Below are 27,972 nucleotides of genomic sequence, written 5' to 3'. Positions count from 1 at the left end.
TGCCCCCAGTCATGCGACTTGTGCTCTAATAAACTTCAGTCACTCTTTACTGCTGTACTGCAAGTTGGAGTGATATCACCCCCTCCCTTCCCCCCCAGCAGCCTAACAAAAGAACAATGGGAAAGTAACCAGATAACAGCTCCCTAACACAAGATAACAACTGCCTGGTAGATCTAAGAACAGCACTCAAAGGTAAAATCCAGGTCCCACTGTGACACATTCAGTTAAAATTGAGTAGGAGAAGCAACAGCCTGCCAGAAAGCAGTTCCATCCTTAAGTGCTGGCTCTTTGTGAAATCACATGACCAGGCAAAATGACCTGAGATGCACCTACACACCAATATTACAACTAAAAAAAAATACACTTGCTGGTTCAGGAATTATATTTAATATTGTAGAGTGAATTATTTGCAGTATAAAAGTGTAATTTAGAAATAAAAAATACATCATAAAAATCATGACAGAATCCTTTTAATGTGACCTCTTTGAACGCAAACTACTATATAACTATATGTGTGTGTCTGTGTGTGTCTGTTACACACTATTTCCCACATTATTACTATAAATTTAACACACATCTGCCCACGAACAAATAGGTTTCCCTGCCATCAGTTACCCAGCTAAGATATATTTTTGTAAAATTAAAGCCGCTTTGTACCTGTTAACCTCTTCCCTGCCTGAAAATGGCCTCAGGCTGAAGCAATGGTGGAACAGGCCAAGGATAGACTTTATAATAAAGATGCTATTCAGCCTCCTGGGTCAATATAAATTGGGTAGGATCTAGCAGGCTGCTTGCACATGCTGAATATCAGTCACTTGGACATGGCTGTTAACTCCAGGGGAAATTGAATTGCTTATCAAACATCTTTTAGTGCAGAGAAACCTGGCGCATTTCCCAAAACAGAGCCCCCTCCAGACCGAACAGGAAGGAAAATGGCAATGTTATATCCAGTGGGTGTGTTAGAGCTGTCAGTCATTAGCAGGGAAAATTAGGAATTGGTGACATCGTTCCTGAGTACTGAAGCAATGCAGCTGGTAAAGGGAAATTATATACATGGTATACAGTAAAATGTTGAAGAACTTCTATCATAAAATGAAACACGTCCATAGAAATGTATATAAATATCTGACGCTATAGCAGACAGTGTAAAGAAAATTGCTTTAGGTTGCCGAAACAGCAATAAAAACAGATACTAAGGGAACGTACACTTTTATTGCAGACAGTATGCTAAGTGCCCTCCCTCCTTGCAATGTGCCTGCTCTGCTCTGAATCGGTGAGGAAATCATCCGCCACTTTTATGGGAGAAGATAACTCTAAATCATGTGAGAACACTCAGAGCTGTTGCAGATGCTGACTAACCAAGGCAATGACTTCACCCTAGGCCCCCTGGGTTGGAAGGGCCCGCCTCTCTGCAACTTACCTGGCCCCCTGCCTCCCCATCTCCCTGGCTTCCCCCTCCCCTCAAGTGTGCATGAACACTCCTGCCAGGATAGTCAGTGGGTGCAAAGATTTTTTGTAGGGCAAGTGGCTATAGAAGAAGCTGACTTAGCGGTGTGGGCCCTTCTTGACCACCGGGTTCCTCAACAACTACAGGGTCTGCTTCCTCTATAGTTACACCACTTCCCCAAATTTCGTTATTCTTGCATTCGTTGTCCGCAAACAAAGTTTATCTGTGTTTAGAACTTTAGATTGATGCTCCAGTTAGGTTATGGAAGAGGGGACACCTGCACTCCTCCACCGACCTGCCTCTTATGAATAGAGAACTGCTGAATGTAGGCAGCACTGTATTCATCAGTGGGTAGCAGGTCTCTGGAGCCCAAAGACCTACAGCAATTCTTCTATGTCCAGGGCAAGGAACCAAATGCAAAATAACATGGCAGAATGCTCCCTGTATTTAAACAATGGCCCCTGAAGTATTCTTACTATTTCATCATCATCATCATATTATTATTATTATTATTATTATTATCTAGTCAATATGGTATACCGGATATATGTACTGTACATGTAAAATGTTGACTGCATGGCTTCAGATATTTTCCCTTGACATAACTAGGATGACATATTTAGGATTACCCTTTATGCACCTTGATTTCCAGTCTGTATGTTATGGCATTGTATCTACAGAATAAGTGGGTTTAACCAAAATATTTCTGAAAGTTCTCAAGGTTTGGAGATCTAGTCAAAGTAAATCTAGCTCATTTGGACCTGCTGGGTAATTATTGAAGACTTTCAGTTGAACTGAAGAAGCTATTCGGTTGAGTACTGAAACATCTTTAATAATTACAGTTGCTCAAAATGCACTTCTACTAGATACAGTATACCATGACCTGGGTGAATGAAAACCTTCATAGAAAAACTTGGAGACCTTATCTCCAACTAGTCCTGCAAGACAATACTGATGTATCTGTATGTTTCTTCCAAGAGGTCTGAAAAGCCAACAAACAAAGGGTAGATTTTTTTATCACAGGTAATCACAGTGGTTGCCTATATAAAACCAATAATTCCAATAAGTAGGGCCAATTAACAATTCATCATGGAGTAATTGAGGAATATTGGTGGACAAAGGAGACAGGATAAGAAAACTAGTGACCCTTGGGGACACGTTAAACATCTTCAATGATTACTCAGCAAGTCCAGTTGCTCTAAATGTACTTCTACTAGATATACCATGACCTGGGTGAATGAATACCTTCATAGAAAAGGATTGGAGACCTTATCTCCAACTAGTCCTGCAAATTAATACCATTACCATGGAGTAATCGAGGGACATTGGTGGACAAAGGAGACAGGATAAGGAAACTAGTGACCCTTGGGGACATGTGTTTGGGTTGGAACGAAGAAGGCCCTGAATGAAATTGTAGGGTTCAATGCTTGCAGTTATCAGAGGCAAGAAAGCACACCCTTAAGAAAATGAATGGAAAATAAACAAATTATATGCAGAATATATGTTGCCTCCACTTCCAAGTACAGAACTATATGTGACCTCCAGCTTTCTAGAGTAAATGAGATCAGTTATATATAATCAACCCTATACCCCCCCCAATCACCAACCATCGCAACAGTAGAATTCTTTAATGTTTACCATGATATATATCATACCAGGGCATGCTAAAGATAGTGGCTGATTTTCACACATTTATTAATTAACTTGACAAACCTCCTTAAACAACGCTACGCCAAGTATCAACAGTTTGTGTGACAAAAATCTGTCTAAAGATATTGTCAGGAGCAAATGAAGACTGCAAAGAAACCCAAGTTTTAATTAAAAAAAACGGCTTACCCTGGGGGTATAGATACACGTTGCTCTTTATTTTTAATTAAAAGGTAGGTATCGCTTGCTATGCATGTACATGTGCTACAGAACGTGCCTGGATGATTAAAACAAGAGTTCTGGGAAATGCAAGCAATCTCCTATAGGGAAACAGTGTAGTATATCTAAACCAATGGTCCTGAGCTCAAATAAATGATAAGTTAGTCAATCTTTCCCCAGACATGAAGTTCACAATATGCTTTGGTCCCTTCTTCCTTGCTCTGGGAGGTGGGAAGAGTCCTACCACCAGACTGGAGACCTAAGGGTCTTCACTAAGGCCACACACATATGTTCTTATTCAGCTTGTCCAACTAATGCTTTTCTCCAATTTTTTCCTGAGCACAGAGAAGAAAAATGCTGAGAACTATTTCATGTGAGTAATAGACACGTAAAGGTTTGATGCATCCTTTTTCTAAATCTGCAGAAACATGCCATTATGGCTTTTATTAGCTCGTACTGACTTTTCATCTGGCTAGAATCAGCACTGGCCCTTCCCCTTTTAACATTAGAACAATCCCTTCTGACCCAAAGTTTTGAGCTAATGGGGTCGTCTTGATATTTAATTTGCATGAGGACAAGACCAATTAGCATACAACAGACCTCTTCTGAGCTGCATGGAGTCTATTTGCATGCTAATGAACATCCATTTGCATAATTAATACAAAGAGTCAGGCAGATTGGTTTGGTCAGAGCTTGAGAGGATTAAATGAAGACTAAAAAAAAAGAAAAGTATCTGTGAAGGGGTTAAAGAAGCATGAGCAGAAAATGAAATTAGCTCTCAAATAAAAAAGCATCCAGAAGCAGTTCTAGGTATGTAATTGTACTTAGAATATGGTCTCAACGCATTCTGATGATGATAGTTACATAGTTACATAGTTAAATTGGGTTGAAAAAAAGACAAAGTCCATCAAGTTCAATCCCTCCAAATGAAAACCCAGCATCCATACACACACCCCTCCCTACTTTTAATTAAATTCTATATACCCATATCTATACTAACTATAGAGCTTAGTATCACAATAGCCTTTGATATTATGTCTGTCCAAAAAATCATCCAAGTCATTCTTATAGTCATTAACTGAATCAGCATCACAACATCACCCGGCAGTGCATTCCCCAACCTCACTGTCCTCACTGTGAAGAACCCCCTACGTTGCTTCAAATGAAAGTTCTTTTCTTCTAGTCTAAAGGGGAGGCCTCTGGTACAGTGATCCACTTTATGGGTAAAAAGGTTCCCTGCTATTTGTCTATAATGTCCTCTAATGTACTTGTAAAGTGTAATAATGTCCCTCTCAAGCGCCTTTTTGCCAAGATATAACAATGGGTAGGTTCTTACACCCAATCAGGCTGTTAAGAGGCACACTGGTAGGTTTTAATGACATACTGCACCACTGTATTCATGACTGTATTAATGTGTTGGAGGAGACACTCTTTAGAATATCATATGCAGCATGGTAACAGCAAGCAAACTTTGTCGGTGTGTTATTGGGCAATTTCCAAAAGGATATAATTCCTCTGTTTTGAAATTATCATGGAGACCCAGAACAAACCCCTTTTCAGAGTCTCAAGGGTAAGATGCTCTGTCCTAGTCTGAATACTCAAGAGCTTCTATTATGCAATAGACATCCCTTCACTCTTATTCACTTTGACCCATGACTGCACCTACAGTTAACAGTGATTTTATTAAACAATCTGGCACCGACACCAATGCCTTTATGCACTGGGGCTTTTGTGGGTATCAAAAACATACTATACACACTGATGGTTTCAGTTCCACCCTTGGCATGGCACCACAGCAGTTGTCCTTCATGAAACATCACTGAGATGAAGAGTCACCATATCTATCTTTCTTCACTCCACTCCTCTCAAAATCAGAAAGGTTTCTTTCTCTAGCATTAGTGGCCTCCTCAGAACTCAGCATTACTATGCGTGAGCCTAAACCTGATGGGATGTTCATTTCTTGATTTCACACCTATGTGGAAGCATCTGCTTTCATTATATTTTTTTCCTTAATTTTAGCAGTTAGCTGTATATTAAATTGATTTAAAAGAAAGTATCAATAAGAAGCAATTGCTTCTCAAAGTCCTTATTGCCTTCATTTAGAGAAGACACCATCCCTTGACAATGGCAGAGAACCAGCTGTTCACTCTAATCTACGTCTCCCTGTCCGATGGCAATGGCGTGGGAGTCAGATAAATCAAGTGCAAAAGTAAAGACAGAGTTAGCTGAAGAAGGTTTGAATGGGCATTTATATTTGGGGATTTATGTCCTCTCTTCTTATGCATAAACTGACAAGAAAAGTAATATACAGTTTGTCAAAGCAATACTTTGCTTTTCAAATCTGGGAAAATATGGCAGGTTCCATCCATGACAATAATGATTTCTAACATGTCCCTGGGTACAGAGAGAAGGCACTCTCTCAAGAGCAGCCTGGCATTCAGATAGCTTTTAAATAAATTCTTATTTCTAGTGTGATTTTTGGTTCCGGTGCCCAGTACGCTTATTAAAATCTAAATAGAAGGATAACTGCTGTAGGAAGAAGTACTGTAAAACCAGTTATTTATATGCAATTTACTTGAGCACTTGAAAGCAGGTATTGTGTAGAAGGACTCCATTTGACAGCCTGATAGTTTGCTTGTATTGATTTGAAAAGCAGTGTTGGGGTTGGAATTTAACTGGTTTGGACACTGTAGTGTTGGTCCAACTCCATCTGCATTAAGAAGGAACCAAGTGAGTCTGTAGCTCTAGGTTGATACCAGCTTTGGACTATGATGCAAGTGACTGTAGAAACCCTCCCAGAGCAATAACAATAATAAGAAGCATAACTAGCTCTCAACTGTCAGCTAAAATAGGTCAAAACACGAAATGCTCCACATCCCAATGCAAAATCAATGATAAGCAAGTAATACGGCTAACCAAGTCTATATGTCACTTTTATACCTAGAGGAACAAGCCAAATTCATAGAATCTGCTCATGGATGGAGAAGACTTCATCTGTCTGTGCACAAAAGACCATTTACTATTCAAAATGGGTAGCACTGGGTCATCAGTTGAGATACCATCATCTGTATGTAGCACCTTCCCTTAAGATAGGCGCCAACTCCTCACCATCTAAAATTGTGGGGGCCAAAGCTCCCAAAATCACCACATCTGCCATTTTACATAGTTACATAGTTAAATCGGATTGAAAAAAGACAAAGTCCATCAAGTTCAACCCCTCCAAATGAAAACCCAGCATCCATACACACACCCCCTCCATACACTCACATAAATTATATAAACACATACCTATACTAACTATAGAGTTTAGTATCACAATAGCCTTTGATATTATGTCTGTCCAAAAAAATCATCCAAGTCCCTCTTATAGTCATTAACTGAATCAGCATCACAACATCACCCGGCAGTGCATTCCACAACCTCACTGTCCTGACTGTGATGAACCCCCTACGTTGCTTCAAATGAAAGTTCTTTTCTTCTAGTCTAAAGGGGAGGCCTCTGGTACGATGACCCACTTTATGGGTAAAAAGGTCCCCTGCCATTTGTCTATAATGTCCTCTAATGTACTTGTAAAGTGTAATCATGTCCCTCGCAAGCGCCTTTTTTCCAGAGAAAACAACCCCAACCTTGACAGTCTCCCCTCATAATTTAAGTCTTCCCTCCCTCTAACCAGTTTAGTTGCACTTAGTCTCTGCACTCTCTCCAGCTCATTTATATCCCTCTTAAGGACTGGAGTCCAAAACTGCACCCATACTCCAGATCTGGACCTATAAAGAGGCATAATTATGTTTTCATCCCTTGAGTTAATGCCCTTTTTTATGCAAGACAGAACTTTATTTGCTTTAGTAGCCACAGAATGGCACTGCCCAGAATTAGACAAATTGAACCTCATTTTCCAGTTTGCTGCCCATTTTCCCAACTTAGACAAATCACTGTGCAAAGTGGCAGCATCCTGCATGGAACCTATAGTTCTGCACAATTTAGTATCATCTGCACAAATAGAAACAGTACTTCCAATGGCCACCTCCAGGTCATTAATAAACAAGTTGAAAAGCAAGGGACCTAGTACAGAGCCCTGCGGTACTCCACTAACAACACTGGTCCAATTAGAAAATGTTCCATTTACCACCACTCTTTGTAGTCTATCTTTTAGCCAGTTCTCTATCCAGGTACAAATACTATGTTACAGGCCAACATTCCTTAATTTAACCAGTAACCTTCTGTGTGGCACTGTATCAAATGCTTTAGCAAAGTCTAAGTCAATCACATCCACTGCCATCCCAGAATTGAGGTCCCTGCTTACCATCTTATAAAAAGAAATTAAGTTAATCTGGCAAGATTTATTACGCATAAAACCATGCTGGCACACACTCATAGTATTATGATTTGCTATACAGTCCAGTATCTTATCCTTTATTAACCCTTCAAAAAGCTTTCCTACCTCTGACATCAGACTAACTGGCCTATAGTTTTGAGGCTTTCTCTAAATGTGCTCTCTTCTGGGGACTTTTTCAATTGATTTAGCTGTTTTGGCACTGATAAAACTTTCAACGTCTCTCTCCCTGGGGTATGTCTGGCAGTGTGGGAAAATCAGGCTCTCTGCAGAGGTCCGGACAATACATCCTTGTGCAAGAGGTTCCTCCCGTCAGCAGCCTACCTATATATATATATATATATATATATAACTGAAATGAAAGACGGCCTTTGGTAACAGCAGATAGATATTGATCCTATCACAGCAAGACGGCAATTCTTCATGGATGTAAAAGATGTAAAGCTCCTCAATCGACCAATCCCTGTCCTGGAGACTTAATCATAGGACTATTAAAAGTGCATGTTCAGAACCCAACACACTTTAGTGGTATTATATCTATACAAAAGTGTTGTTACAAAACAAGCTCTCTGATAAAAAGGGACCTTCAATCCTAAGATCAGAATGCTTTTAGATGTGGGATATTTGACAATCATCCCTGCAGGTCCGATACAGACGCACATTTGTGTACAGTTTAGCACTATTAACACTGTACATAATATAAATCTGCTCCAAGGCCAAATGGCATTTTTGGTTCCCCATATGCACCTCTCGCCAGCCCCCTCCACTACTTGTCAGTGTTTATGAATAGAGATTGCTACTCTATTATTTCATCTCCTGCTCGAGCTGTGCAGCTAACCTTTAGAATTTGTGTGTGTTTATATTCCCTGTCTCTTCCACATTGATTTTCCCTGGAGTCTTGTCCCTCCCTCTCCCTCTTTCTTGGGCCCCCATGGTGGAATATTCCCTTTTATCTTCAGGTAAATACTTAGACAGGCGAGTTGAATTCTAAGCAGCCAGGTCTGGCAGGCTGCCAATTGCCACGGAACTGCATGCTTCACTGATATGCCGGCCTATGAAGTGGCAAGGGGCAGGGGCATAGCTGATTTGTCGAGGGGACATTTCAAAGGATCTGGTGGCATATACTGTACAAAATGTTGGCAAGATAATGTTTGATATTATTATTATACCATCATTTTTTTTGGTTGCAGAACTATTTGCACCAAATATTCTAAAGGAAATTTGAAATTCAATATTGTAAAGGCTAATGCAGAACCTACAGAAGTAGAAGATGCACCTGCTAGTCTACTGTACACCTGCCAGCCCTGACCTCGATTTCTGAGGCCTTCAAACTATAGCGATAGTATGCACAAGATTTAAAAGAACCAACAATTCTAGCAAATCTTGCCCACTTAGTGATGTGAGCCCAGTGTATTCAGCGGAATTGGTTAAACGGACAAGTCTTTGAGGGTGGTGCCCCTTTCTTGGGGCAAAGGGAAAGAAATATGGTCCTTTGATAAATGTACCCCATTATGCTGAAGGCAAGGGAGAGATTGGTCTTGAAATTAAAGGCCCCCATAGACGCGACGATTCTTCTTTGCGAAACGACCGATTTCAGCGCAGCCCGACCGATTCGTCAAATTATCGTGCGGTTAGTGGGATTCAAACGATCGTACATCTTACGATTTTTCGTCCGACATCTGCCAGGAAATTGATCGGCCAGGTTAAAAAATCTTTGTCGGTCCCAGTACAATCTATGGATGTTTGCAGGGCCAAGCAGGCAGCTCCCCTTTGTTTTCCTGGTAAATTGGTCGTTTTAGTTGATGGACAGTTCGAACGTTCGTACGATGGTTCTCAGAAGATCTTGGTCTCACGATGTGGATTGGATCTGTTGAAAATCTGTACATCTATGGCCAGCTTTAGACCCTGGATTAAATAAGGGCTCCAACTGGCCGTACATGTACCAATAATATTGAACACAGATTTTAGGCACATATACTATATGGTGACCAGACGATCCTGACCAATATCAATGCATATCAATGCAATGCAGATCAATTGGATACCTCCAAGGATCAGCCCGTTTATTGCCGCCTTTATGGAGATGGAAATAGCTTAATGCAAGATATTTTAGTAAAGAGTTTTCTGCTCAGTAAATATATGCCTGGTTAATATTCCCCACCAATTTGTCTTCTGTGGATATCGGTCAACTTGTTTGTACTCCAGATCTTCAGATCAGGAAGTAAAGAAAAGCTGCAACTCTGTAACTCTGCTTCATCTCCTGCTGTTGCAAAAGTTAAGGGTCATGGATCGGAATGAACAAAGCAATAGAAATGTGACCAAATCATTTATGGCCAATCTTATGGTGTCTATCTTTTGGCCCCGGGTTGATTGTTTGGACACCTATTTGTATTAGTCAGTGTATGGATTCCTTTAGAAATACTATATCTTGGGTCTCCAGTAGTAAATATATCCTTGGTATTTTGGTTGGATGTCCATACTAAAATGTTGGAAAATACTGCAGCTCTTGTGTGTTTGTTGAGACACTGTTGACAAGCCTATTATTTACTCTAAAAGGAAACAAATGATTTCTGAGAAAATGGCACCTCTATATCTATTATATATTATAGGTCCTGCTCCTGCATAGTAAGCATTCAATGATTCCTTAGTATTCCCAATGCTAGACTGAGTATAAAAGGAGTTAAAGAAGTCACCTCTCAGTATAAAGAATTTAAAACAAAAAACAGAAAGTGTAACATACATGTACAGGATTTAAGGACCTATCAGAACTATATATCTGAGATAAGGCTAGTTTCCTTTTCATATCTGGCTTCTTACTGATAAGTGGACTAAAAGAGATTGCAAGAAGAATTTCTGAGCTTAAAGTAAATGGCAGATAAGAAAAGACAAAAGCCTAAAATGAAATCAATGCCATGTACAATGTCAAACGGCTTCTCTCAAGGTCTGAGAGATGGTGAAAAGTATGTGGACGTCTCTTCTACTTTTTCAAAATGGATATTTAAGTCACATCTATCGTTGTTAACACTGTATCTTTGGGATAAATTGAAACTTCCAACAGTGACCCAGGCTTAATCTCCAACATCATTGGCCAACCTCAGTAAACCATTTATGGCTGCATGAAAGCAACCCAACCAACAATGTTCCAAAATATAGTGGAAAGCTTGGACTGAATTTCCTAAAACTTGTAGCCACCACTCTTAAGCACCACTTTTGCATGCAGTGTCCAAACAAAACTCGTTAGAGTTTCCCATCAACAAATTTCCATGGTCAAATTATCACTGTGACATGTTTTTATTCTATTGAAAATCTTCTGTCATTTAGAATGACACATTTAGGAATATATGTGGTTGGTAGCCCCTATGTGGACTGGCAGCCTATATTTTTGATAGTACACCGGGTTTTTATGCAACCCAAAACTTGCTTCCAATCTAGGAATTAAAAAATAAGCACCTGTTTTGAGGCCATTGGGAGCAACACCCAAGGAGATGGTGAGCAACATTTTGCTCACAAACCACTAATTGGGGATCACTGGGCTAATGCGTTACATAATTAGTCTCTTTATCGGAAAGTTATGTTCCTGGTAATGACTTTTGCATGGCTCTGTATTCCTTGCATCTCCTGGACCATTTAGGATTGGGCCCGTTGTGCCTGACTGATTACAAACAATGAACACAATCAAGACAGAAGTAAAGTCTATAAGAAAACTTACACTGGACTTGAATCTTGTGGCTGGAAGATTTAGCCGAGTCATGTAGTGACTCATGGCCAACAGCGCAGGTTATCTCAGCTCCATCGTCGTCTTTGGTCACATCAAACTCAATAAAGCTCTTTACTGTGAAGGTTTTGCCATTACCATCCTCTAATACGCTGGTCTTTGCTCCTGGGAGAACAAAGAAGACATTTGATAAAACAGTTGCATCATTAAAAAAAAAATACTCTCAAAGGAAAAATGTCATTGAAAAATAAGCTGTTATTGCGCAATAATGAACAGTCTTTTGGCCTAACGTTATGTTCAGTATTAGGTCTGGAGGCTACCATTTTGGATTTCCTCATCAAACGTGGAGGCAGAGGAAAATATACTATTTCAATTAAGCTATAATTTCACATCTGTTTTTTGTTGTATGAAAATAAAACCTTCTATAATAATAATAATAATAATAATAAATCAGTTACTTTAGGTAGATATGTGCTTCATGAATTCCAAGCAAACTCTTTGTTGGCAGGAGTAAACCACTGCATTTAGTTTGTTATTGCATTATGTACAACTTTCAACTGTTTCTTCATTTCACATGTTTTTGTTATTGCTTCCATAGATGATACATTGGAGTGAGACAATTGTAATTAATCTTGATAAATGATCAAAGCAACCTAGAAGATAAACTTTGTCTAGATTGACTATTGGAAGACACTTTCACAGAGGGAGTTGATGTTAGCCAAGGCAACTGTTGTATAACAGAGCAGTCACGTGGCATAACTGCAGGTCATCATCAGTGCACTCTCCAATTACCATGGCGGGTTCTCCAAGACAATTGGTGATGTGAGATGCTTGTTCATGTGGTTCTGGGACTCTCAATACAATTTATGGATTGCTAATGTGGGAAGCTGAGCACAGATTTGTTAAAAGGTGACTTTGATCACAAATATACGGCTTCCTCATCATTAGGTCCCAGACAACTATTGACTATTGCAATATTTGTTTTAATGGGGCTGGAAGAGGAACATTCCCTATATAGATACATTGTTTTACTTTGGTGAAGATACATGTGCAATCACCATGATCCCATATGGAGTGTAGGTTTTCTCTTATTACATTTGAGGCATACTAACAAATGGCTTCTAGAACAATTATCTGGCTTAGCCTGAATTATCCCACTGAGAAAAACACAGGCTACATACAAATGCACGTATCTTTTATATATTTCCATAAATGTGTAGTGTTTTCTAGAGGAAAATTGCCTGAGTGGGAAAGTGTTATAAATGATATGGGACTTAATGGGGAAGCCAACCTTGAAGGAATTGAGGGTAACTACGCTTGTGTGAAAATGCTTTATACCTTGTTCACAACAATGGTTCTCATTGCATTTCACTATAAATATTCATTACGGGACATTAAGGCTCTTAAGGGGTGATATGATAACTATGTATAAATATATAAGGGGATCATATAATAATCTCTCTAATGATTTATTTACCAGTAGGTCTTTCCAGCTGACACAAGGTCACCCATTCCGATTATAAAAAAGGTGGTTCAGTCAAAATGTTTGGAAGGAGTTTGTTACAGTGAGAGCTGTGAAGATGTGGAATTCTCTCCCTGAATCAGTGGTACAGGCTGATACATTAGATAGGTATAAGAAGGGGTTGGATGGTGTTTAGCAAGTGAGGGAATACAGGGATATGGGAGATAGCTCATAGTACAAGTTGATCCGGGGACTAGTCCCATTGTCATCTTGGAGTCAAGAAGGAATTTTTTTCCCCCTCTGAGGCCAATTGGAGAGGCTTTAAATGTTTTTGTTTTTTTTACCTTACTCTGGATTAACTAGCAGTTAGGCAGGTTATATAGAGACTTATAAGGTTGAACTTGATGGATGTGTGTCTTTTTTCAACATAACTTACTATGTTCCATAAAATTGACTTAACTTATTATGAGCAATGATACATGATTTTCTGCATATTTATGAGTGGGAATAGCAACATTGCTTCCTCTGCCAAAATATAATGACTCTAGAATGACTGCTTGGTTTTTCAAGCAAAACCCTCTGTTCTAAACATGTCTCTGACATAAGAATACCCTGAGTGTCACAGTATTAAAGAGAAAGAAGGAAGAAAAGAGAGAACTATTAAGAAGACTTCAGCAAACAAGGCTGAAATAGGCAAGTCTGGAGTGGGCTCTTGAGTGAGAACCTAGAAGATCAAAATAAGACATAGTCTTTACTGCATGGGAATGATTAATACAGTATCCTAAGGGGACCTTAGCAGATCAGCTTCAATTCCACACTTACATTACCATCTCAGCTCCATGCCTTCTCCAGAATGCTAATTCATAAGCACTTTTCTTTAGAATATCTTTGATATTTCTTAATAATTTCAGTATCTGCAGAAACCCTGTTGGGTACTTCATGGAGATGTGCCAAAGAATATCACGCCAGTTCACTAAAATTGATCAACAATTACGACCAACTAACTACCATTCTCGAAATCTCTCTAAGGCTCCCTTTGATTTCGACAGTGGCTCAGTGGGCTCTCTTTGATCACGATGAAGGCTTTATGATCACCGGCAAGTTGCTTTGATTATTATTGAGTTTCTTTGATAAGGGTGTTCTCTGATGTAGTCTGTCTTCTTTGTTGTTACTTATGCTCCATGATTGGGCATGTGGCTTTCCCTGTCTAGGACTGATCACTATCTATACTTTCTGATCACAGCAGCTCAGTTGTTGGAAATTGCTCTTGCCAGGTAGCCAAGGAATTATTTGAGATTAGAATATTCCACTGTACAACTGGCAATTCCGGGCGGCACATGGGTGTTTGACTTGACGTATTCTCTGTATAAATGTCATTGTTGAGGTGGCTTAGGAGATTCCAAAGAAATGGTTTGTTCTGTAGGAATTTAAATAGCGAGTGAGTTTCTCTGGATCACTCTAGCATTCCAGTCTCCACTGTGACTCTTGCTTTCCATTACAACGCTCAAACCGTGTCTGAAAATCCCAGCGTGGAGGTGCTGTTCTTTGAAATCCTTTACTACAAACTGAAAAAGAGACCTCATGTGGTTCTTCTACCACTGTGGGACTTCTCTTCTCTCTCACAGGCATATCATTATCTTCTATATTAAACTAGACTTCCAGAAATTAAATAGAGATGGAGCAAGCAAACTGTATTGAGAAATCTAGTGCTCATAATTCACACAGCAAACAGTTCTTAGTAAGGAGAGTGTGAGTGTGAATGGCAAATGTTTCAGTTTACCCTACTTTGTCTTGATGGTTTTACACTAATATATCCCCCAGGTGAGTACAACAGCAAGTAGAACTATAGGATCCAGATCTGAAGTAGGTGTTGTGCTAAAGGTTGGACTGACTCCTTTAATGTTGTGTCACCTTTCACCCATGGCCTTATCAAGGCTATGCACAAGTGTAAAATGATAACTGTCACCTAGTGCTTTGGCTGGGGTTGGACTGAGTCACTGGGGCACCTTCACAGGATCAGCAAGGCATGAGGACTAGTTTCTGCATTTGCGAAAGCCAACAAAGTTACTCTACATAGGGTTGGAAGGTGTTCAAACTCAGGTTTATGACTGCATTAGGGGGCCTCAGTACCGTGCTGGAGACAGGGCACCAGGTTCCTGACTGGGTTGGGGACCTCAGTTGCAGTGGCACATGCTGTGAGGTTTCTGGTGGGCCTAGAAACCCCAGTGCAACACTGACTTTCACAGTGAGATCTTCTGGCACAAGGCACAGAGGGCAGTCGTAGCCCCATATTTAGCACCTACCATGAGCAGGTAGCTCAGGACTTTCTACCTCCTTATTTTCCACCCAGCGTTCCTGACTTGGACATCATTTTTTAAGGGGTGGTTCACTTTAAGCTATTAAATATTGAGCAACTTTTCAATTCACCTTCATTTTTTATAGTTTTTTATAAATGATTTGCCTTCTTCTTCTGACGCTTTCCAGTTTTCAAATTGAGATCACTGACCCCATCTAAAAACCAATGCTCTGTAAGTCTACAAATATATTGTTATTCCTACTTTTTATTGCTCTTTTATTACTCTTTCTATTCTGGCCTCTCCTATTTTTTTTTCCATTCTCAATGCATGGTTGCTAGGGAAGTTTGGACCCAAGCAATCAGATGGCTGAAATTGTAGACTGTAGAGCTGCTGAAGAAAAAGTAGAAACCATTTGCATATTGTCTCAGAATATCACTCTCTACATCATGCTAAAAGTTAATTCAAATGTAAACAGCCCCTGTAAGGATGTGCAAGCTAGGATCATGTCAAAAGATGCCACTATGTGCAACCACATTCAGGGAGAGGTCCAAGAGTTGTGTCTAAGGGAATGAGGTGCATCTCCATGCTCACAAGGCTCATTCTAGGCCATGTCATGTATATGAGTTGATATGATGGACTTTTATGCAAACATGATTGCCCAAATGGAAACTGTCAGCTGTCATGACTTATTATTGGCTTAGCATCATAGTTGACCAGAAAGGAGACATCATATTGAACTGTTTATTGAATGTGTATGTGTATCCTTACCCTCCAGTTCCTCTGGTCCCTTATACCATTTGATATTAGCGGCTGGCTTGCTTCCACTTGTTGTGCACCTCAGTTTGGCCTTGTCATTCTCCTTAAATGCAGATTCAAACCCAGAAACCTGTGGTTTCTGTGGCACGCCTATATATTAGAGAGATAAAAACAGAAAGAAAGACATTGGCAGGCATTTACAAATTACTGTCATATAATCATTAAATTATCTGTATTTCACGTAGGTAACAAATGTCCCTCTAGGCAGATTTTTATATAGTAAGAACTCAGGTTCTTTAGGTTGCCTTGGATACGAGAACCCGAAAGATATCAATCATGATACCGTGTAAGATTCTGTCTTCAAACATCTCTAAGCAATTCTCATTCATTGTGCTGTCATGTAATAGATTTGTTAATATCCAGAAAATGATTATGGGGAATGAGTAAGAATTACTTAACTTCTTCCATATTTTTTTAATAAGCTTTGTGTAGTACGCTGAGTGATGTACAGTATGCCTGAGAACAAGCGCAACGTGTAGGAGAACGGGACTTACCTAAAACTGTAACCACAGCCTTGGCTGTTCTCACCGGCATAGTAAAGATTGAGCAAGTATACTCGCCCTCATCAGACAATACCACATTACTGATACTGATGGTCAGCTCATTGGGGCTGGAATGGACCAGCTGGATTCTGTTGTCCCGTAAGGCTGGAGAAGATATAAGAAGTAACAATACAAATTATTTAAAGGGAAGATATACATACCAGTAAAGTAGGCTTATCTCCTGACTCTTGTACACATACGTGTAGAACAAAAAGGACATTTTAGATGAAGGGCAACCATAACTGGGCCAACTGATGATTCACACATATGGCCAATAGCATTTGTTTCTAAGAGGAAGATGTAATAAATACAATGGAACCTGTATGGGGGGAAAGAGGGCATGACTGGAAGGCAAGAGGGGGAGAGAAAATGAATGGTTAAGGATGGTGGCACACACTGTTATTCGGGAGATTAGTCACCCATCGACAAATCTCCTCTTCTTCGGGCGACTAATCTCCCCGAAATGTCTTCCCGCCGGCTAGAATGTAAATCACCGGCAGGATTGCTTGGGCTTTCTGAAGTTCAGGCGACTTCGGAAAATGAAGCGATCCGAGTGCCATCCTGACGGCGATTCACATTCTAGCCAACGGGAAGACATTTTGAGAAGATTAGGCGCCTGAAGAAGAGGAGATTTGTCGCTGGGTGACTGATCTCCCGAATAGCAGCATGTGCCACCACCCTTGGGAAGTTGTAATAGGAGGACAGAGGTAGGGGTTCGGAGATATGCTACACAGGACAAAAGCAGTCCCATCCCCTCGCTGTTTTCCGAGCAATAGGGAGTTCCCCAATGGTAAGTAGAAAAGTAACTGGTTGCCCGGGTGGTGCTCTTGGGAATAAAGGGGGTGCCTAAGCAGGTAGATAGTTGTTGCATCGCTTGGAGGTGGTCCTGAGAAATCATTGAGTTAAAGGTGGAACTGTAATGGGCTCCGGAGAAATAGAGGAACACTGTGTAATAGCCCAACTCGGGCATGGGGTCCCTGGTGACAGAAGAGTAAATACTATTGAGCAGGGGTCCCCAAACTTTTTCACCCATGAGCAACATTCAGAGGTAAAAGAGTTGGAGAGCAATGTAAGCATGAAAAATGTTCCTGTGTGGTGTGATTGGGTATTGGTAGCTCCATGTGGACTGGCAGCCTACAGGAGGCTTTTTTTGGCAGTACAACTGGTTTTTATATAACCAAAACTTGCCTCCAAGCCTGGAATTCAAAAACAAGCACCTGCTTTGAGGCAATTAAGAGCAACATCCAAGGGGTTGGAGAGCAACATGTTGCTCACAAGCTACTGGTTGGGGATCACTGTCATTGAGTGTTCTGTGACTGATGGGTTAGCAAAAGTCATGAGGGGTGTAACAATATGGAGGTGCAATGCACAGGATGGTAATCCCAGGACCATTTGCCCAAGGGAATCAGGAAAGGTTAGGAATAGGTAGGGAATCAGGACAGGTTAAGAATAGGTAGGGTATAAAACTGGTCTGGAATGTTATGGATGTTAAAAATGTCAATTGTGCAAATGATTAACAAATGCTACATATTATTGATGGCTGAATGTTTTGAACATGTAAAAGTTAAAAAAGAAGCTGCGGCCCTCATTATCCAACAGATACGTGGTTTTGTCTACATTTATTTGAAGAGACTTTGGGTTTAAGGTTATAACTGGGGAGCAAGATGATGGTAAGGATAAGGTTCCCCCACATTCCCTCCACTCCTGGCCATTCACAGTCATGCAAAATTGTAAATGTCTTTCAGCCAAACTTACCTCTTTTCTCTCCAAAGTAAAGAGTCTGCTGAGCAGTGTTAGACCATTGGAGTGAAGACTCTAGGTGTTCCTGCACTGTACACTTGAGAATTGCTGTACCTCCTGTGGGGACGATCACATCTGCCGTGACTGGCTGGCTGACTGTGGAGGAGAAAGGATACCGGGCGTTATTACTCATAGTATTTACAATTCAGTGTGTAGATAACTTGGGTGTACAGTTAAGGGATCTATTATCTGGCATGTTTCGGATACAAGGCCTTACCATAAGGCGAGGCAAAATACTTAAAGGCTAATAAAACATTACAACTGGAACACCTAGATTTTGCTCCAGGTATAGTTATACTTAGCAGCCAATCAGAAATCTCTTTCCAAACATCAGACCAATACATGCTTCCTGCTAATCTGTTGCCGTTGGTTACTAGAACTATTTCCAGCTGCCACTGGCCTCACTTCCAGTTATACCTCCAATTCCGAATATGAAGTTAGAGCAATATCTGGTTTCTGGTTCATAAAACAACCAGGAGCCTGAAACCTTTTCGCAGATAAAATACCTAATAAAAAAAAAAATCTAATACTAGAGCTGATTTACAAACATATGTGCTAAAATGCAACAGTGCAGTTACCGATAGCAACAATTGATCACCACTGTATCCTTTAAGATATCATTTTAGTCGAATATTGTGTAGTAGGGGCGTCTGGATACACTTTGTACTCCTTCATACTTCACATGTATAGTGATGGGTGAATAAATTCGCCAGGTGCGAATTCATGGCAAATTTCCACATTTTCGCCACCGGCGAATAAATTCACGAAACTGCCGTGGAAATTCGCCGAGGAAAAATCCACCCAAAAAATTTGGGCGCTTGTCAGAATAGTCGCGTGCATAAAAATGGTTGTGCGTCAAAATTATTCGGACGTCCGTTGACATTTGGACAAAATAGGCGTGTGTATAAAAATTGATGGCAGTGTCAAAATTGACGCGGGACGCAGTTTCGCAAATTTCTCGGTAACTTCCTGAATTTTACGGCAAAGCGAAACAGGACAAATTCGCCCATTACTACACATGTAGATATAATGCATTATACAAGTTACTATACCCCAGATACTGCACATGCACCTAATGCTGCACTATGTATTAGTTTATTATCAGACTACATTCAGGAGTGAGAATAAATATGTGAGGGCACTAGGCAAAGCCTGAGGAGCACAAGGCTGGATTGAAGTAGCCTTCAGAAAGTGTAGGCCTCAGATATTCTGATCATCACATTCCAATAGAGTCACCGCCTCTGCTTCCTTGGCTGAATGTGAGAGTTTTAATGAACCCTTTAGATGCCACCAGACTTGGTTACAAATTACAATGTGGATCAGTGGGGTCATATAATAAGAAGTCTCAATGTCTGTAGCCCGATTTAAAGGGATAATGTCATGGGAAAACATGTTTTTTTTTCAAAACGCATCAGTTAATAGTGCTGCTCCAGCAGAATTCTGAAATCCAATTCTCAAAAGAGCAAACAGATTTTTTTATCTTCAATTTTGAAATCTGACATGGGGCTAGACATATTGTCAGTTTCCCAGCTGCCCCGGTCATGTGACCTGTGCCTGCACTTTAGGATGGAACTACTTTCTGGCAGGATGTTATTTCTCCTACTTAATGTAACTGAATCAGTCTCAGTGGGACTTGGCTTTTACTATTGAGTGCTGTGATCTACCAGGCAGCTGTTATCTTGTGTTAGGGAGCTGTTATCTAGTTACCTTCCCATTGTTCTGTTGTTAGGCTGCTGGGGGGGGTGATATCACTCCAACGTGCAGTACAGCAGTAAAGAGTGACTGAAGTTTATCAGAGCACAAGTCCCATGACTGAGGGTAGCTGGGAAACTGACAATATGTCTAGCCCCATGTCAGATATTAAAATTGAATATAAAAAAATCAATTTGCTCTTTTGAGAAATGGATTTCAGTGCAGAATTCTGCTGGAGTAGCACTATTAACTGATGTGTTTTGAAAAAAAACATGTTTTCCCATGACAGGATCCCTTTAAGATTTAATCACATTTCCACAAATGTACCTCATATACAAACAGGCTAAAGGTGGGTCTGACTTCTGAGATAAAACATCTCCCCTCCTTCCTCCTTGTTAGAAGTGCTGCTATAGGAAACAACATATTGGTTCTAAACACCATATCTGAAACTGTTATTCTGCACTTATTGCAGCTTGTTGGTCCCTTAGAATTAAGGGCCCCTTTTATCTTATAAACCAAAAATAAAAAAACACCTGGATTTATTATGATGAAGGATCACCCTATATGCCAAACTGCCTCATTCTGCAGCATGAACCGCTGTTTTTAGGATTGTCAGGATAAAAAGAAACAACCTAATGTGCGGCACACTGTGAACTGAATGGGACAGGGGTTAATATATAATAAAATGCTGATTGTTAAGAATTCAACAGTAAGAAAAGGGGGCTCGCCGCCAAATGGTCCTTTCTAGAGCCGGTGAGTGCATTATACTAATAGACAGCCATTATCTGCTTGAAGAACTGCGTCTTAAGTAGGTGAGTTCCTTTATCCTACTGAAAAACACAGTGAATTCCCACCACAATGCCTTTATACAATTGCTGTGTTAATACTTGGCCTCTTCCACTCACCCTGTTGATGTACAATACCATACACTTCTAGATCTTCAATCGGTATGGCAGGATCAGCAATACATAGTTACCCCTGGAACTATAGCAGGGTGACTGTTACCCCAATGTTTCTATATATCTGTAACCTTGTTATGAGCTAAGGGGGCCCAGTCTGAAGGCCAGTTAGGGGGAGATTTGGGGTGAGTGTTTATTTGTACCCTGGGTACCCCTGGAACTATAGCAGGGTGACTGTTACCCCAATGTTTCTATATATCTATAACCTTGTTGTGAGCTAAGGGGGCCCAGCCTGAAGGTCAGTTAGGGGGAGATTTGGGGTGAGTGCTTATTTGTACCCTGTGTACCCCTGGAACTATAGCAGGGAGACACCCCAATGTTTCTATATATCTGTAACCTTGTTATGAGCTAAAGGGGTTCAGCCCGAAGGCCAGTTAGGGGGAGATTTGGGGTGAGTGCTTATTTGTACCCTGGGTACCCCTGGAACTATAGCAGGGGGACTGTTACCCCAATTTTTCTATATATCTGTAACCTTGTTATGAGCTAAAGGGAGTCCAGCCTGAAGGCCAGTTAGGATGAGATTTGGGATGAGTGTTTATTTGTAACATGAGTAACCCTGGAACTAAGGCAGAGTAACTGTTACCCCATAATTTCTATACATCTGTAACCTTGTTATAAGCTAAGGAGGCCTATCCTGTTAAGGTGAGATTTGGGGTGAGTGCTTATTTGTGTTACCTTTGAACTACAACATGGCAACAGTTAGCCCAAAGGACAAATGCACTAAACAAGGGCTAAACATTCGGTATATTTACATGTATTATATATAAATGCCAAGAATACCCACTGTTGGATGAGAGTCACATGTTATTCTATACAAAGCTATGTCCGTCACCCAGGGAGCTTCAGAAATGGCTCTGCTACTCTTCATATAAGTCCTACTGATTCAGTCCTGCCCAATAATTGTTAATACATTTCTAATGACATGCTGAGCCATGTTTCCTATAGCAATTACCCATCCTCTCCAACAGAGTGCAAGCTCTGCCGGGCACCCATTCTGCCTGCTGCCTCACTCAGCAAGGCTTTTCTTCAAGAATAGGAAGCTGTCCTTCCGACAACCACCCGGGAATATGAATTATTGAAGAGCCAGGGAGAAAGAAATCCAGAATCCCAAGGCATTTGCAGCAGACAGAGGTGCTTTACAGCTCTACTGGGAACAAAACACCATTATTAGGCTTTTTCTATCCTTTTAACCTCCTTAAAGGTCAATATATCAAGAAAGAACAAATAACTATCCTGACACGCTGATTTTCTCCCGTGTGTTTCCTCTGATGGCCAAGTCCGATGTAGATTCCTTAAACTGATGTCTCAGAATTAAAAAAAAAGATCCACTGCATTTAGTTGCCCTGAAATATATTAGCACATTGCCCTTACTGCCGTCTCATCCCATCCACAAGTGCCGTCTGCATATCAAATGCCCAGGCTGCATGTCTGATTATTGATTGGTTCAGAGGCGGAATGCATGAGTGCTTTAGCGCAATTACTAATTGGCTGTGCAATACAGGGGTTTGACATTTGGCTGCTATTAAAGGAAGGCTGAATACGGTGAGAGGGTTAAAGACGTTACTGGCTGAGCAAGAAAGATAGGAAAGGGAATTTAGGGTTAATGATGATGCAACCCCCCCAAATATATATATATACTGTATATATAAATATATCCTTATTAGAGGCAAAATCAGTCTATTGGGTTTATTTATAGTGATAGGCGAATTTCTCCCAAATCTCAAAAATCGAATTCCAATTTTCTTAAAAACTCGAATTTTAAATAACACCCTAGTCGAATTTGAGAGTTTTGACCATAAAAAAACCCAGGTCCCGAGAAATACTGCAGCTCTAACTGTAGCAGGAAGAAGTGTGGAAGCAAAAGACAGTTAATAGGCTCATGTGACCTTACATGTATGGTTTGTTGGTATGTTTGTGTGCACCGTGAATCCTACGATCCCAGGGGGCGGCCCTTATTTTTTAAATGGCAATTTTCTATTTATGATTACCCAATGGCACATACTACTAAAAAGTATAATATTATGAAAATAGTTTATTTACATGAAGCAGGATTTTACACATGAGCTGTTTATGCATTATATTTTTATAGAGACCTACATTGTTTGGGGGGAATAGTTTTCCTTTAAAAACTATGCAGAAGGTTTTGAACCAGAGAGTCTCCTAATTAGCCAGTCCATGAACAACAATGCTTTTAGAATGAACTCTAAGGGGCATGCTTTGTGCACTAGAATTTGTGTCCCTTTTTCTGTAACTGACCTCTAATCTCCCACAATGCACTGCATGCTTCCTCACGATCTGTTAAAGGAGAACTAAACCCTAAAAATGTATGTGGCTAAAAATGTCATATTTTATATAGTGAACTTATTGCACGAGGCTAAAGTTTCAGCTTGTCAATAGCAGCAATGATCCAGGACTTCAAACTTGTCACAGGGGGTCACCATCTTGGAAAGTGTCTGTGACACTCACATGCTCAGTGGGCTCTGATTGGCTGTTGAGAAGCTAAGCTTAGGGCTCGTCACTAATTATCCAGCAGAAAATGAGCTTCCCTGGCTGTAATATAAGCCGATGCTACAGGTTTGCTGATTATTAAATTCTGATGCCAATTGCACTGGTTTCTGTGCTGCCATGTAGTAATTATCTGTATTAATTACTAATCAGCCTTATATTGTATTTCTATTCTATGTGTACTGTATATTGTGAGTGGGTCCCTAAGCTCTAGTGATGGGCGAATAAATTCGCGAAACGCCTGCGAAAATTCGCGGTAAAAATTCGCCGGCGTCAAAAAATTTTTCGCCGTTTCACGAATTTCGCGCGAAATTCGCGAATTTTTCGGCGAAGCGAAACGGCGCAAATTCGCCCATCACTACTAAGCTCAGTAAGTGACAGCAGCACAGAGCATGTGCAGTGAATCAGCAGAAAAGAAGATAGGGAGCTACTGGGGCATCTTTGGAAACACAGATCTTTACTGCTAAAGGGGTGTGGTTGCCTTGGGCTGGTACAGAAGCACAAAGCATCATGTACAACATTTCTAGCTACTTCTTTAGTTAAGCTTTAGTTCTCCTTTAATCAGCTGGTTTTGGCTACATTGGTTTAATAGTCGTAACCACCAGTGCACAGAATAGAAAGACAAATACCTAATGTCATTCAGCAGTTAATGTGGACTTCCTCTCAGGGAGCACTTTACAAATCCATACTGGTAAGTAAACAGGTTCCTGATTAAACAACCCTTAGCATTTATGTGCACCTGGTAGAGAATTTAGATTGTAAGCTCAATGGCCAAAGTGACTAAACCAAACATTCTCCTTATAAGCAAAAGGAATAAAAAATATTGGTTAAACAGCTTACAAATGGCGGTGATTTTCAGTGAATGCGGATCAGATGTTCAATCACGGCAGGCTGAAATGAATACAAATTCTGCCGTAACCGGCATTAACTCATATTTATATCGGACAATAAAATAAAGTCGTAAAAGAAACGGCAGCCGATTGATATCAGTACTGCGCTGTAAAGCAGAGAGCGCTTTCTTCTGTCTGAGCTGTAAGCAGAAAGATGCTCTTATTTAATATACGCCCCTAAAAAACGCCATGGTCTTCATAGATTTGCATTTTATTTGTCGTAAACTTTACATCTCAGTCTGGGTATCTCGCCAAGGAAATGGTGCTTAAATGATTTCTGTTGAGGGGGAAAGGCATGATCACTGCCATTAGAGGGAAAAACAAATCGTTTCCATAAATACACCCCGGCCATAATATCTACGTACGAGATTGGAACGCATTTCCTCACCGCTGCTAAAGGGCTAGGATGTCACAGGGCAGATAATAGCTCGCTATGTACTATAATATCAGCTGTTCTAGGTTAATCCAAGGTCTATTTTCCGTAATGATGTGTTGCATTTCAACAATTTGTGGCCCCTATTTAGGCAAATAATAGGGATGCACCGAATCCACTATTTTGGATTCGGCCGAACCCCTGAATCCTTTGGCCGAATACAAAACCGAATCCTAATTTGCATAATTTGCGAAAACTGTTTGGGAAGGGGAAAACATTTTTAAGTTCCTTGTTTTGTGATAAAAAGTCAAGCAATTTCCCTTCCCTGCTGCAAATTTGCATATGCAAATTAGTAATCGGATTCGGCCGAATCCTGCTGAAAAAGGCTGAATCCTGGCTGAATCCCGAACCGGATCCTGGATTCGATGAATCCCTAGCAAATAATAAGCCAAGGTGATTGGTGCCAGATGATGATGATGATGATACCAGGAATCCATCCCTACAATCAGGCCATAATATTCAGGCACCATGGAAGTTAAAGGTTCATAGCATAGCAGAGATTTTTCAAGTCCTTCTCCTAATGTCCCATCAACCTCCAAGAGGCACTCCTTACACCCATTTTTGCACAGCAAAACCCTACTGAGATGCAGAAGGCCATCAGGGTTTTTAACACCCTTGTCCTCCTTTCTACCGTATCTACACCAGGATCCCCAACCTTTTTTACCCATGAACCACATTCAAATGTAAAAAGAGTTGGGGCGCAATATGATATAGCTTGAGAGCCACATGATAACGGGCTGTGATTGGCTAATTAGACTAGACTGCTCCTGCCATGAGGCGAGATGAGAACCCCGTGTACCTTTTTCCTGGTCACGGCCATGACCATGGTCAGGGAAGGAGGTCGGGGACAGTAGCAATATGGGGTCTGGGCCAGTGGGGGCCTTCAAAACTGTGGACACCCCCCCCCTCTCCACTGCTGATTTTGACCTCAAGGAGAAAGTTTCAGGTACTCAGTGTGTAGGGGGTGGCTTCAGGTGCTTGGTCACTTGGAGGAACTCACAACTGGAGTGCCACAATCTGATACTGTGGAGGTGGCTCACGTCTTTAGTGTAGGAAAACTGTTGAAGTGCATATGCAAAATAGCAGCATGCATACTCAATACCCATCTATGACACACATGCTACTATTTTGCACATTGACTCCATTTCTCTACACCTGGGATGAAGCCCACCTCAACCTGCTCCAGTGCAAGTAAGATAAGTATGGGGATGACCAAAGGAGTCCGTATCAAGGAGGCAGACATCGTGATTGCCCAATGCAACTGTCGTTGTTAGTTCTTCTTCATTGATTTATTTTGTTATTTGGAGGGGCCAGCTAAATTGAATTAGTCCAACTTGTTAAAACTGGGGTTGAATGAGAACATATTTTTAGCAATTTTGAAGCACACAAACATGAGGACTTAAGTTTTTCAAGCTATGGTGGGAATTTGGGAATATGTGTATTTTACAATAACCGTCAGTTGATACTCAAGTCAAAATGTGACAGGTTGTGTCATTTCAAGGTCTCTAAACCAACATTTAATAATTAAGACCACCTTAAACACATCAAATTCAATATCAATGAAATATGACGCTATAATCCCTCCTTACCCTGCTGTGACGAAAATCAGTTTGGCTATTGAATAGTGTAATATGGGCAGCAATAACATGTTAATGCCAGTGATCTCTTCTGTGATTGGACACTTCCTGATTCCAACACTTTATCCTCCATAGATCACTGGCTGAGACCCCTCTTTAGTTCCATTTACAAACGAAAAATAGCAAGTGAGCACATGACTTTCGCACTTGCTATGAATAAACCTGTGATTGTTCCCCTTTAAACCTTGCTTGCTATAGAGCTGATTATATCCTAAAAATAAATAAATAAAGCTTCACCCAATAGTTTTTCATCAAGGAAATGGTTTTATTTTGTCAGGAACAATTTTCCCTCTAAATCACAAGGGGACTATATATTTTGAGCACTAAAACTGTTTCTTGGAAGTAATCTTTGGCCTGCCTGTTACAAAAACTCCTTTAAATCCATGCGCACCTTCCTATAAGGACTTGTGCTAATTAATAGGTCGACTGTAGAGATAAAACATGGGGCTTAATTAAATGACAACTAGAATAGGGTAGAAATTGTGTTGGTTTCCTCTGGGTATTCCAGTTTCTTCCCACTCTACAAAAATATAGAGGCAGGTTAATTGGCTGGTAAACTCGACCCTACTGTGTGTGTGTGAATATGATAGGGACCAAACATATATGCTGGAACAAACATTTCCAAACATGCTCAGTGGAATCCCATAGGGCTTATTTACCACCACTTCCACCGTTGCAACCACGCAATTGAATTAATTGCATTAATTAAAGGTTCCCAAAGACCCTCACTGTTTTCCAAGGTGGCCCTAAACAGGGAGATCCGCTTGTTTGGCGTTGTCACCAGATGAGCGTATCTCTCCCCGATATGCCCCCATTGAAGTGGGCGATATTGGGCTGATCCCATCGTGGGTAGTGATGGGCGAATTTATTCGGCACGCGCAAATTCGCAGCGAATTTCCATGTTTCGTCGCCGCCATTAAAGTTTTTTTTGACGCCGGCGCTGGCGTCGATTTAGATGCCGGTGATGATTAATGGATGTCCATTGACTTTAATTGTAGACAGCGTCAAAATCCACGTTTCGCAAACTTTTTGCCCGACAAATTTGCCCATCGCTAATCGTGGGACCTAATGGAGGCCAAAAGGGCGGTCGGATCACGGCTGCATCAATGAAAAGATGTGGCCGCAATCCAACGAGATTTTTTAACCTACCCAATCAGCATTTGCCTGACTTTCGGCCAAAAATTGATCGGGAACACCCATCGGATGGCCCCACACACGGGCCAATAAACTGTCTATCGGCAGCTTTTATCGGCCCATGTAAGGGGGCCAGTATAGCTGCACTATGGGTGCAAATGCAGGGTTGGACTGGGGGGCTGCTTTCCAGGGCCCCCTTCCAGACCCAATACCCTACTGCGCCACCGCACATGCACAAAGGAAGCAGTACGCATGAGCGAATGGCGCTGCGCGGTGCTGCAAATTGTTTTTTCTTTGTAGGGCCAGGAGATCGGGGGGGGTCTGGCTGGCGGGGGCCCATGAGGGGCCCCCGCTGGGCCAGTCCAACCCTGTGCAAGTGTGCCTGTTGACACAAGGAAACCCTGGAGTAACTGCCATCTTCAAGATGGTGGTAATTCCAAGGTT

At 40.9% G+C, this 27,972-nt stretch overlaps 1 protein-coding gene across 2 annotated transcripts in view; it reads right to left on the bottom strand.

Moving 5' to 3' along the window:
• The window catches only part of cadm3.S (cell adhesion molecule 3 S homeolog), a 224,960-nt gene that overhangs the window by 54,687 nt on the left and 142,301 nt on the right, over nt 1–27,972 (bottom strand). For both annotated transcript variants that reach the window (XM_041574425.1, XM_041574426.1), the window contains exons 2-5: nt 18,234–18,374; nt 16,431–16,583; nt 15,889–16,026; nt 11,356–11,526 (exon numbers count right to left, since the gene is read on the bottom strand). In XM_041574425.1, the coding sequence (XP_041430359.1) occupies nt 11,356–11,526; nt 15,889–16,026; nt 16,431–16,583; nt 18,234–18,374 (603 nt within the window). The remainder of the gene's footprint in view (nt 1–11,355; nt 11,527–15,888; nt 16,027–16,430; nt 16,584–18,233; nt 18,375–27,972) is intronic.

Source organism: Xenopus laevis, chromosome 8S (genome assembly GCF_017654675.1).
Source record: "Xenopus laevis strain J_2021 chromosome 8S, Xenopus_laevis_v10.1, whole genome shotgun sequence".
Classification (NCBI taxonomy): domain Eukaryota; kingdom Metazoa; phylum Chordata; class Amphibia; order Anura; family Pipidae; genus Xenopus; species Xenopus laevis.
This window is presented reverse-complemented; position numbering and strand designations above follow the sequence as displayed.